The sequence below is a fragment of the Triturus cristatus genome, chromosome 6, assembly GCF_964204655.1.
Source record: "Triturus cristatus chromosome 6, aTriCri1.1, whole genome shotgun sequence".
NCBI lineage: Eukaryota > Metazoa > Chordata > Amphibia > Caudata > Salamandridae > Triturus > Triturus cristatus.
The window spans coordinates 1,722,518,266-1,722,531,183 of NC_140589.1; the positions used below are offsets into that span (position 1 = coordinate 1,722,518,266).

The following is a 12,918-nucleotide window of genomic DNA, read 5'->3' on the forward strand; positions in this document are numbered from 1 at the left end:
ACCCAGAGCTGCACCTCCCCCTTTGTAGCGCCTTGGGACCCTCACGGCTGAGTAGCGCGCTTTACAAACCCCGATTGATTGATTGACTGAGACACCGATATCCAGTGCATGTGCTCAGAGCCCCAAAACATGTTAAAACTGCCTTAAACATGACTGGCAAATTTAACTTTTCTATAAGGCCATGGTATATGGTGCAGAAATAGACAATACCACGGAAAGGTAAATGCCACTTGTGGATTGCAGCACCTATTGCGCCATCTACTATAGTGGCATTGAAAATATGGCTTAAGGTCAACCCTGTGTGGCCCGACTGCAGCAACATGGCCCCTTCAGCACAGAGCTGTCGATTCACACGTCTGACAAGTGCCCACAAGGTATGGCATAATATTTAGGAGAGAAACGTGTGTTGCATTGGAAATGACATGTTTACACAGTGATTAGGCCTAAAATGACATTGTTGCAGGTCAGGCTGTAATGGGTACATAGGAGAAATCAAAGTATAGATTACGCAATTTAATCCACAACTTTTGACCATGACCATCTACAGGCTGCATTCAAAGCCTTATTTTTATATTTAATAAAAAATCCAATCCAATAATAAAGACACATTTTTATTAAATATATAGGAAATTTAGCTTTTTAAAAGTTACTTTTACCCTGCCTGAAGCTGCTGAGTGCTTATTTACATTGGTTCTCCAGAAACTGCCCAGCCTGTGCCACCGAAATGAGGTGTAAAAGATGTGTGAAAACTGCAGCCGAGTTGCAGGGACAATGGCCTCAGAGTGGGGAGGTGTTTTCTTCCCCTGGCAGAAAGACTAGTCAGTGTCGGTGCAGGAACTTAATTTACTTCAAAAGGGCATTCCCTGTTACAAGTAATTGTTTGGAAAGGCTTTAGTCCCCATAGTCAGGCTGGCACCAACCCAATGGGAAGAAAGCTAGCTTCCAGAATCAGTTTTCAGTGACCATAGAGGAAGGGACTTGCCCATTATCCTGGCCATACCCAAGGGTGGGCACACAGACTCTGCACAAGGGGAGAAGCGTTTCCAATCCTGGATTTTGGGAATAGGGTGCACTGTGGGATTGTTTGCAGTAAGGCAAACCGAAACTAAAGACAACATAGGTAAGGCTAGGGCCTTGAAACATTTACTCCATTGGTCGGAGAGGTGTCTCCACCCAAAAGCTGGTGAACCCTTCCAAGCTGGACCCTCACCTAGCCTTCCTCAGCATACCTTCTGGATCTGCGGAAGAAGAGAAGAGGACTGAAGAAACCTTCTGCTGACCCAGCAGAACAAAAGAACTAATGGTCCATCTCCCTGCTCTGCTTTCCAGCGAAGGTTCTCAAGAAGGCAATCAACCAACAACTCATCGAACACCTGGAACACAATGACCTTCTGGACCCCTCTCAATCCAGATTCAGAGCCAAACAGCACCGAGACAGCTTTGATCGCAGCGACCAACAACATCAAGGCTCTCCTGGACTGCGGTGAAACAGCAGCTCTCATCCTCGTCGACCTGTCAGCCACCTTAGACACTGTCTCCCAACACATCTCGATCAACAGACTCCATCACATCGGAATGCAGGAAGACACCCCTCAAACTGACTGCCTCATACTTCACTGGAGGAACCCAGAGAATCCATCTCCCACCGTTCACCACATCGAAATCCAGAGATGCCCTTAAATGGATAACCTCATACCTCACCAGAAGGACCCAGAGAATCTGTCTCCCATCGTTCACCTCGGAACCCAAGAAAAATCACCTGCCTGCTTCTAAAACCCTACGCATACTCCGCAAGATCTTCAGATGGCTCCCAGTCAACACTAGAAGGACCATCAAGCAGACCTTGGTCACCAGGAGGCTGGACTATGGGAACACACTACATTGTAATCCCCTCACGCCTCCTGAAGAGAATAAAGCCAATACAAGACTCAGTGGCAAGACTCATCCTCGACCTCCCCAGACCGAGGAGCATCACACCGCACCTCAAGAAGCTACACTAGCTCCCAATCCAGAAGAGATGCCAGTTCAAGATGTTGACAGACGCATACAAAGCCCTGCACACTGAAGGACCAGCATACATCAACCAACGCATGACCTTCCACCAACCGATCAGACACCTATGATTCGCCTCCCTCTTCCTCACAGACAACCCTCGGAGCAGCACGAGAAACAGCTGAGTACATTCCTTCTCACACCTGGCAGCCAAAGCTTTGAACGACCTTCCCCGTCAACTCAAGACCACCCCTGCACTCCAGGAATTCCTAAAATATTTCTGAAGACCAAGCTGTTCGAATGAATAACCACCTCGAACCAGCGAGCTACTCCAGGGGCTTGAGGCCCTCACGGTTGATTTGCCACGCTCTATAATTCACTGATTGATTTGACTGGACCTACTGTCTGTGACCTATGAGGAGAACTGAAGGACCAGACCTACTCCCCCTTGTACCCAGGACAAAGAAGTGGACTCCCAAGAGTCAGATGAGTGACCTCCTGTGTGGCTACAGGGACACAAAAGGCTGCAAGGCGCCTTTTACCTATAATTCCCAGCTGACCAGTGGCAATTTCAACATGGACTGCACTTTGCCGTTGGCCTCATCCTGGTATATGCAGAGTCTCTATGTGCATTCCCTGATGTCCTGGGGCTGGGCAGGGCTTAGAAGTTTATTCCTGTAGTTGCTTGGGCACCAAGAAAACGTTTGGCAACTTATGAAAATTTTGTTCCTAAGCCAAGCGGACCTACTGCCCAACCAAAAGTTGCACGGCATCGCAATTTCAGTTCAGTCTCTCTCGAAGGCTCCAGCATTTCTGCAAAGACTACGAAGTCCCTTTCTGTTTTGGGACTTTTTCCAAGCAAAAACTTTAAAAGCTCCTAAGCCTTGGCAAGTCTTAATCTGCCGCAGTTATCTGTGGCAGTTCCAATTTCAAATTTGTCCCTCCAGGAGACAACGTTTTCTTCAAAGAAATGACAAAGTCCATTTTTGGATTAGGACTTTAGAACGTTTTTGAACTTTTTGATTTCCAGACTTTCACCAGGACCAGTCCACTTGTATCTGACCAGGGCTTTACCACAATTGTCCTCAAATCACACATAGGTCCTGGTCCACCACGTCTGCTTCCATAGTCTATCTTTGACGCTTTGTGGTGCTATTTTCACTGAAATCCTAATTCCTGTATCCCATATTGGATTTTTGGTGTTTGACTTATTTTACTCATAACATTTGTTATGTTTTGTGTGACTTGGTCTACTGTATATTTGCAGTTTAAATACTTTACACATTGCCTTTGATTTAATCCGAACTGCTTTGTGTCAAGGTACCAGGGATTGGGCACAGGCTTATTTTATTTAATTTGTGTGACATCTTGCAGGTTGTGACCTTGACTATGAGGACACATTGTCCACACCAACTAATCAATTTTCCTATAGATATCAATTATGACAGCTAAGTGAGGGGCAGTCTTTTTGGGACATCATGCTGCACGGCTGGTGAATTAAGCCATTCCTTTATTCAGCACAGAGGATACAGATTATATTTTGGGTAGTAGAGAAAGCAAGTTGAGGCTACATTGCATAGCTTCTCACATAGTTGTCAATGTTACACATTCATTCAGTACTTAATACGTTACTTAAGGAAGGCAAATGGAACTAAAAACACTTCTTACTGCTCCTTACCTCAGTGCGCTCAAGCAGGTTTGAACCATATAACCCAGACGATGTAGCTGTTCGGGCAAGATAGCGAACGATTGAATTCACATCACTAAAGCTGACATTGCTTAAAGGAAACAAATACATATTGGTTATATTTCAACATTGGTCTCTACAACATTCTATTTCTGAATAAATAGGTGGACATGCCGAACTACCGTGCACGACACGAGTTAGCATAGCTGCCCAGACCAATTAGCCTGCTGCTCTCAGCTCTGCATCACCTACAGACCATACTTCGTCTCTAGATAAACCAATGGATCTGATCCAACTCACTTTGCCATTTTTTTTAAAATAGCTCTTTACTGCAGTTTTAAGATAATCATCTTTGCATCACTAATTTCTGTTCATCACAATGACGCAATGTGCATTAATCAGCCGAGCATTTTATGCAGTATTAACTAATTCAAAAAAACAACATCGCTGACACCTCCCCCACAGGTTCACATGCAAGTCTTGGAACACTTAGTTCACAGTTATTTTATTTTATTTGTGTGTCTGGCTTGTCGGATGCACTTACTAAATCGCCTGGGCATCCTACATGTAACTCACATTGCTATTTTAAACAATTCATCTTCCAAAAGGTCTTTTTCATGGCCTCCTACTTTGCTTCTAATTTACCTGAGGTACCAATCATGCACATTTTGTTTTCTGACACATTGGCAAGTTGTTAAGCGCAAGTAGTGTGTCATACCCTAGGCTCTCATCTCACTCCGGGCCCACTAGATTCTCCCAAAAGTGAACAACTGACTACCAAACAAGACCTTGGTGGTTTTCTGCCCAATACCACAGCTGTGGCTGTGGTGAAGGCAAATGCCTACCCTGAGGGGAAAAAAGAAAAGATAACCGACGGTCCAACCAATGTCTCCCTACAAGCTTAAATCCTCCAGCTCCCATAAAATAAGAAGAAATAGTAGCCCTCGACCCCACTCCTGCTCCAGCATGCTGTACCACTCTTACTGACATCACCGGTCTCTGATTTGGAGGGAGGTATGTTTTAAGCAAAGAAATGAGCCTTACACAATCGAATTGTTCAGGCCGGTACTTAATGCAAAATAACTGCCTTAAAATAAAAAATCTTCATAAGGAGAGGGTCATCAAACGCCCCTATGATAAAATTATCAAACCGGAGTCCAGATGAAGGTTTGATAGCAATTCGAGCACAAAACAATAGTAATCACTGATAAGCAAATACAAGCCACACACAAGTGAATAATTCCCTCCACAGGCTGCAGCTTCCCAGTCCTTCGCACCATCAGATCTGAAAAGTGTACATTTTGAACCACTTTTTTTGTGCAGTGCCATTATAAACTGCGGACATACAGAATCGGACTTCTTTTTCAGATGTGGTTGTTAGATACTGGCAGGAAGAAGTAAGTCACTGTGTACATGTCCAATGCACCCTCCTAAAAACTACAATATGTATTTAGCAGTTCACAGTACAAGCACTACTGACACAAAGGCCAGAATCTGAAGACTCAGCACCCCAGTGCTCTGATGCAGAACAAGCACAAAACGTGTTCACCCCATATACAGTATACATTATATTTCACTTCAGCTATATAAGATGACCTGCAGCCATTATCTTAGCTACCATTTAGCAACAAAGATTGCCTTACCTAGCGGCACTCAAGCAGGCATTCAGCCTAGGGAGATCACAAATCCATTCAAGGGGTTACCCTGTGCTCCTCAGAACTTGGGCTCTTTGCAGTACATAAAAATACACGTGGTTCTGTCGGATCAACTCTTATTAGTTGATACTTGAGGAAAGGCTAGCAACATAATCCTGGATGTCATTAGTCTGCTAGAAGACCACCCATTTTTACCACAGTCAGCTGTTGGTCACTATGGACCTAACCTCACTGTATACAAACATTCCTCAAGAGGAGGCATTAAAAGGTGATGAAGTCTACATTGGAAACTAGAGAGAAATCCCAGAAGGTGCCCATGGAGCTCTTAGTATGACTACTTAACACAGCTACAATCATTTTTTTTGTTTTTCAGAAAGACTCAAATTTTCAACCCATGGGAGTAACTATGGTGGCGGGATTTGTACAAGATTTAGCAAACAGCTTTAGGGATAATTACGTACAAGTGCATATATACTTGCAGGCAAATCCCTTCCCCATAAATATTATTCCCCGGAGAAGATATATACACAATGTCCTGATGATTTGTTAAGGAGATGTTACCACGTAGGAAGCATTCTTGAGCTGGTTAAATGGCAGATCAAATGACACTCACTTCACTATGATACACAGTAATGTTGAAATCCATTTCCAACATATTACAACCAAAGTAATGGGACGAGAAGCTGTATACGACAATGCACCGAAAATCCGCTGGGCAAAACAAATTGCTCAGGCATTTGAGCCGCCATCCAAGAAGGTGGAGGAATAATCTGCCCTGTGGCCAATTCCAAAGGATCAGGAGAAATTGTGCCCATATGGTGTGTTACTTCAATGAATCTGACTTTCTAACTGGCAATCTGCATGTCCAGGCATATAACAGGGGATTGCTGAAGTGTGCCAGAAATAGGGTGTTGTGTTGTAACAGGGACATCCCAATGAACTGAGAAATAAAAAACAATAAAACAGCACTGCACTACTTTTTGTACACGCAGCAATATCATCAAGAAAGTCAAAAATTGGCACTGGGAATTGATACGGGGTGAAGTGGGAAATGAATGACAGGTCTCCATTTGCCTCCACACAAAGGCAAGAACATTGGGGACCTTGTAGTCAGTTCACTAGTGCCAGTACCTGACCATGTGGAACTGCGCACACACCCCTCAATCTACCACTGGTGGTCTGTCATTACAAATGTGGTAGAGGTAAGGTTTGCGATCTGTCAGAAGACTAAATAATTTGTACATACCAACAAAAAACTTACCTAAAAAGGATTCACAAACTATAACAGTATGGATATAATTTATATGGTGAGGTGTCCCCGTACTTTGGAATATGTGGGCCAAACTGGACAGAAGGTTAAAACCAGGATCCTCCAGCACTGCAGTCATACACGTGAAACACGTTAGTAGAACATTTTAAAACTATAAAACACGCCATAGGTGACATCAGTTGGTTGGTCCTCAAAAAAGTTACACAAGAGCCCCCTAGAGAAAAGATATGAACTCAGACCTCGACTGGAGGGAATGCAAATGGATTCACCTTTTAGATACAGTAAAGAATTGGTCAATGATTTTGAAGAAATCCGCAAATAGGTGGCCTACTTCAATAGGTGATAAACACTACACTGAACTCTGTAACCAAATATAACCTGGACAATTAAGTATATTTGATTATGGACTGTATCTACTAACAACTCTTACCTATGGAGCACAATGCATTATGCATCATAGACCATCATTTGTTTGTATTAACGATTATTTAAGTTTAGAATTGCAGAAGAGGTTTGGTATGTTACAAGGTTGCACCTCAAGAATAAATCCCCCCTTTTCTTGGGAACTATGGGGGTCTAGAAAAAAATATCTAAGAACTGTAATCTGCGGAGAAAACGGTCTATAAGGGTCGAGGTTGCCCCACAAAATGGGACCACAAATGGGGAAGGTGGAATAAATATCGGGGGGGACATCTGCATTTCTCCCACGGTAGAACTCCGACGAGAGAGACAGGCCCTACTTGACGACTTAGGTGTGGGTGGGTTGTCCGGAGCTCCTGGAGAAACCTAATCATACACTATGTGGGTTGGAGCCTCCCGGGCCCTAATCTGTTCAGAGAATCGCCTGTACACGGTTTTATACTTGGTTTGTCTCGGTGCTAAATACCCTTGATGTGATGCTTGTCGTCTCTGATGCCCTTACATGCACCCTGTATAAATAAGTACTGCTTAAGTATCCAACTGCTGTAACTGCTGCGGATTTTACTGTTAATAAAATGTTATTTTAAAAAAAGAACTGTAATCTGCCATTGCACTCTTATAACATTTGGCTTCATGTTGCGTTTCGCTGCCTGAGGAATGTCAGATTTGTAGTTTTGTTTTACATACTTGTACACAACCTGGTGGGCTTATTAATACATTTTTCGCACACAGAGGCATTCTAGTTATTAGAAACACACAGGCAGGTGCCACTTTGTAGTAAATACCAACATCTCCTTAACCAGCGGCCATCTTGGGTGAAGAAGATACAGTGTAGCTTCCCCACACCATGAGCACACCAACGTGTCTGGTTTTATCTTGTCTGAACACAATCTCCAACGTGCGACTGAGCCCAGGTAAGATGTGAGTGAACTGGCGTGCGAGTAGCCACTCTGAATGGATTCCCATGAGTGCTATTACTTTTATCGCAGTCCTACAGACTGTTTGCTCGCTCTCATTTATAGAATTCATGGATGGATGTCAGAAGTCGGATTCAAGTTTAAACTCTCCAAGCACCATCAACCTGCTGATTCTTCATACACCACCACTACTCTCAGATTATTTCTTATCTTGAAAGCAGACCAAGTGGGAATTGTAGACCCCTCATTTTAAATCAGTCACTCGCTACCTTTTTTTAGAATCTTAGTTACAAACGCCCTAAGTCAAGTATGAAAATAATCACACTCTGCACACCTCTGATTTTTTCAAGAATATTGGTGTTATTGCATACCCAGCGTGACCCACATTTTGTCAGCTACTATTTTGTATTTTCCAGTGAGTGACCAAATCCCAATGTGTTTTGTATCTAGAAGGAGGTGCCACTGGAATTGTGCGATTGTGCCACCGCAGCTTTTTTCAAATAATTATACACTTGCTGCATTTGCCAAATAATCCATCATCTACTGCATAATCAGTAGATTAACAAAACAAAAATGTGTGTCTAGCTCAAAAAGTTCAAAGGCTTCTAAAAACGCAGTGGCAAATGTTGCAACGTGGTGGAAGGGCCTTTGTAAAGCTTGACTGGACATCTTGCTGTTGCTTATTGCTATATTTGGGTGTTAAACTGGTTGTAATGAGGTGCAACCAATGCACCTACAGTGTTAACAAGAGTATAAAAAAGACAAAATAAATAATACTATCACAAAATGTAACGTATTACTTTGCATCACTTGCCTTTTCTTGTCGCATAATTTACTCAACCATCCTGCATAATTTGGCCCTCCCCTGCCACATAATTCCAGTGGCCCTGCTAGTAAGGGAATTACTCCTAGCCTATAGAACTATTCCCAACTAATACAAGGAGCCATTTATGAAATACTCCCAGAGGAGAGGCGAGTTTGAGAGTCTGGCTGTATATTGTAAATGAATGCTCCAGTAACACATGCACATAGGTTGATGCATTATTTATTGTACCATACAGGGTGTCCCCCACTTTTATGCTGTCCTGTAGATGCCCCGAATTGCAGATTGAGTATTACACAGACACAGGTCGATAGAAATACTTTACATACTATGTGACTGTGACGGGTAAACCATTGGATTTTTTTATCTACCTAGCTGAAGCACATATTGATGTTAATTAGCCAGGTGGAAAAAATGTGTCGGGTTAATTTTTTTAAGTACAATTATATATGTTCAGACACATTCACTTTTTGCACTTTAATGCGCACAGAAAAGCAACCTCTTGCAATGATATTGCTTATATACTGAAGTGAACTATTATAAGACACTACATCTCCGTTCATTGGAATAGAGTGTGTGTGTGTGTGTGTGTGCGCGTGTGTCTGTCTGTCTGTCTGTCTCCTGGTATAATTAATTTACATAGGAGAGTATAATGTTGGCAGACTTCCCCTAGTATCAAAGTAAGAAGAGATGACCCGACAGAGCCACATGTATTTTTGTGTACTGCCTGGAGATAACGCAGGGCCCGAGTGACAAACTCATCTGACAAGTCTATGTCTTGTAGTTTACTGTTGCAACACAGTGTAATTCGAAAGTTATGATACAATCACGGTGTAATTTTTTCAAAAAAAAGCTGCAGCATAAAACAAAAAGAAAAAATAAGATGGAACAGCATAAGACAAGTATACAAAAAAATGGAAAGAGGATTCACCACTTTCTGTGACTAGTGATGTCATGAGACTGCATTCACACCTTGTTGTCTTGCACGAAAAAAAAACAGGAAAAAAAACCAGTGGACATTTTTTCTGAAAATGCAGGAAGCTTTCCAACAGAATTAAGCTATGGCATTATCTTCTGCCACTGAGCACCACCTCTTGCTTGCTTTCTTCTACCCATACACTTTCACCAAATGAAACAAAATCATACAGTGCGTTGAACGAAAACAATATAAAAGTATTGAGCACCGTGTGTGGTTCGCTTATGAATGCACACAAAGCCAAAAGAAAGAGCTAAACTATTTCTGATAGTGCACAAACAGTTCTGAAAAAAGCCAACTGTCAACGTGCACACCCTGTGGTACAACTGATCCAAGCCTTAAACTAAATTAACCAAAAGGTACTGCCTATAAAACATCAGCCCGCACATTACCTGGCCTGTGACATTTGTCAGTTCACCCACACACGTGACACTAGTAACAATTTAAAACACGTAATCGGTTCCTTTGTGTGACATGAGCCATTGCTTTAAACAAGTCTTGAACATTAAGCCAGTTCACGTTCTTCAGGAGGGCATCACACACATTAAACGATAACTTACATTTACTACAAAAACAAAAGGAATGATGGGAACAATAAAATCAATCTCAACTAATAGAACCAAGGAAATAAGTATATTGATAATCCAAAAGTATTTAAAGAAAGGTAAGTTTAAATAGATGTTTTAAGCACTTTTGATATAATCCAAAAATATGGGTAAAGTATACTTGAGAGGAAACAGTATTCCAGTATCGACAGCATCACAAGAAAACACATGAAGAAAAAAAATCCGATTAAAAAAAATTGAAACCCATTTATTCCAGTGTCGAAATTCATTATAGAGGTGCTTGATGAGTGACCACATCTGAACAAAAGTCGATGGAATGCACCAACGGGCAAACTAAAAACTTAACAGGTGAGCTGTAACTCCAACTTTCAAAGAGCCTCCTCATGACGTCAGCAGATATTACCAGGACAGTAAGGGTGTGTCCTACTATGAACAACATCTTTGCCTTAGCAATTAGCTCTTCAAGATTAGTGTCTCTCAGAGTTGTATTCATGGTGTAGACTCAGAACTCCAGAGAAGATCAAACTGTTGCAAAATAGAAGCTCTGATTAAAAGGACACTTACTCTGGCACCCGAAGAATATTCTCTTTGCCTTCTTCAACGGAAAGCTTGACATTGTCTTTAACATGCTCTGCTGTCAACAAGGCTCCTACAAGAAAATATATGTGTAAGTGGGAATATTAATTGGAGAGAAATGAATAAAAGATTACATAGTCTGCATGCTTTACACAAGGCAACATAAATTGACATGGACATATTCTGTTTAGGTGACTCTCAGGATCACACTTTGGTACACCTTGCAACTCGCCACAAACAGAACTTTGTAAAAGCATCATAAAAAAAAAATGGTAGAAAGGAAATGCTCCCCAAGTTAAGTTACTGATGTTCAGAAAAATGGGGCAAATAGGTATCAAGAACTCACTCAGTGACATGCGGCACTGTAAACAGATCAGGAGGAGACCAATGAAAGCTCCAACCAGGCTTAAACTCCGTTCCAATAGGGGACTATCGAATTAATACATTTGTTGAGGATATGTGCACCCAAAGAGACCTTGATGCTAGGTCAAAATGAAGGACTGCGTATGCAGGTCAAGGAGTATGTGAAGCTAACAGAATATGAAAGTCTTAAATGACTTACGGAAAACAAAAAGCTCGGAAATCTGCCACAAAGACGAAGGGAGGTAGTTTGACAGTTTTGAGGCTAGCACAGAAATGGCTCGATCCCAGAGACAAGCCATTCTGCATAAGCAAAAACAACAGTTGATGGGCAGAATGCAGAACAACGTCATACATTCACCCCAGTACAGAGATCTGGGCCGAAATCCATCGTTTTTATGCTCACCATGCCATTCCAGTTTGAACCCAGCCATATGCAAATCAGTCTTGACCCTGTGCCTCATGGGAACAGTCCAGCCCTAACTGCCAAGCCAGGTCCTCCCTGGACTGGAACCAAGCATCCTAGGACCGGTTTCGGGGTTTCACCCCTCTTCAGCCAGGATAGCTTGATTCCAGTGGCATGGAGAGCACTATTCACGTCTGAGCATACCCGTCCCACTCGAGGTGACAAATGCAAAAACAACAGTTGATGGACAGAATGCAGAACAATGTCATACATTCACCCCAGTACAGAGATCTAGGCCTAAATCCATCCATCGTTTTTATGCCCAGATGTGGGTCCCGGGCTTACTGTGCCACTGGATTCAAGCTATCCTGGCTGAAGAGGGGTCCAAGGATGCTTGTTTCCGGTCCAGGGAGGACCTGGCTTGGCAGTTCGGGCTGGACTGTTCCCATGAGGCACAGGGCCAAGACTGATTTGCATATGGCCATTTCTGAACTGGGGTGGCATGGTGAGCAAAAGAATGATGGATTTAACCCACATCACTTGACTGGGGGTGAATGTTTTGATTGGTTCTGCATTCCGTCCATCAATTGTGTGTCTTTTGCCTTCTGCATAAGCAGCGTTCACCAGTTTAAGATAGGAAGATATGAGACTAGAGCCTGGTTGATACAGACAGAGACCATACCCATGGAGGACTGGATACACCAGACAAAGCCTTAAATTCAATTCAGCAAGCAACCAGCAGCTTGTGCAATCTCCACCAACCCTTGGATAAATGGTCATGTTTCTAAAGGTCATGTCAGCTATCAGTCTAACAGCCATTGCAGCTGCTGGGAATGGGCTAAACACTAATCTGCAAGTATTTGTTTATTTTATTTTGAAGGTTTTGTATAGCGTGAACAAGACCCTTGCGGGTATCAGAGCGCTTTACAGGCAGACATGAGTAATAGGAATATGCATAGCAAAATCGTTTAGACTAGTACAGTAATATAAACTAATATACATTGGCAAATATATACAAGGGTACACAAATTGTTCAGGTGAATTTGGCTTTTACTTATTTTTTGAAAAATGCCGTTGAAGGGATCCGTCTAGTTTATGGTGGCAGGGCATTCCAAATCCTGGGAGCCATTCCTTAGAAGGTCCGGTTGTAAGTTTTCTTCTTGGCAAATCGTTGTGGTTTAAGTAGCAGGTTGTTTGAGCTCCTGGTGGATCCGATGCCACAAGAGAGCACCAACTTGTCAGCTAGGTACCTCGGTGTTCTGTGGTGTAA

The 12,918-nt window shown here is 42.6% G+C and overlaps 1 protein-coding gene across 2 annotated transcripts in view; it reads right to left on the bottom strand.

The window, feature by feature from the left end:
• EPRS1 (glutamyl-prolyl-tRNA synthetase 1) overlaps positions 1-12,918 on the bottom strand; it is a 483,086-nt gene that overhangs the window by 462,487 nt on the left and 7,681 nt on the right. For both annotated transcript variants that reach the window (XM_085612943.1, XM_085612942.1), the window contains exons 2-3: positions 10,871-10,955; positions 3,671-3,770 (exon numbers count right to left, since the gene is read on the bottom strand). In XM_085612943.1, coding sequence (XP_085469069.1) covers positions 3,671-3,770; positions 10,871-10,955 — 185 coding nt within the window. The remainder of the gene's footprint in view (positions 1-3,670; positions 3,771-10,870; positions 10,956-12,918) is intronic.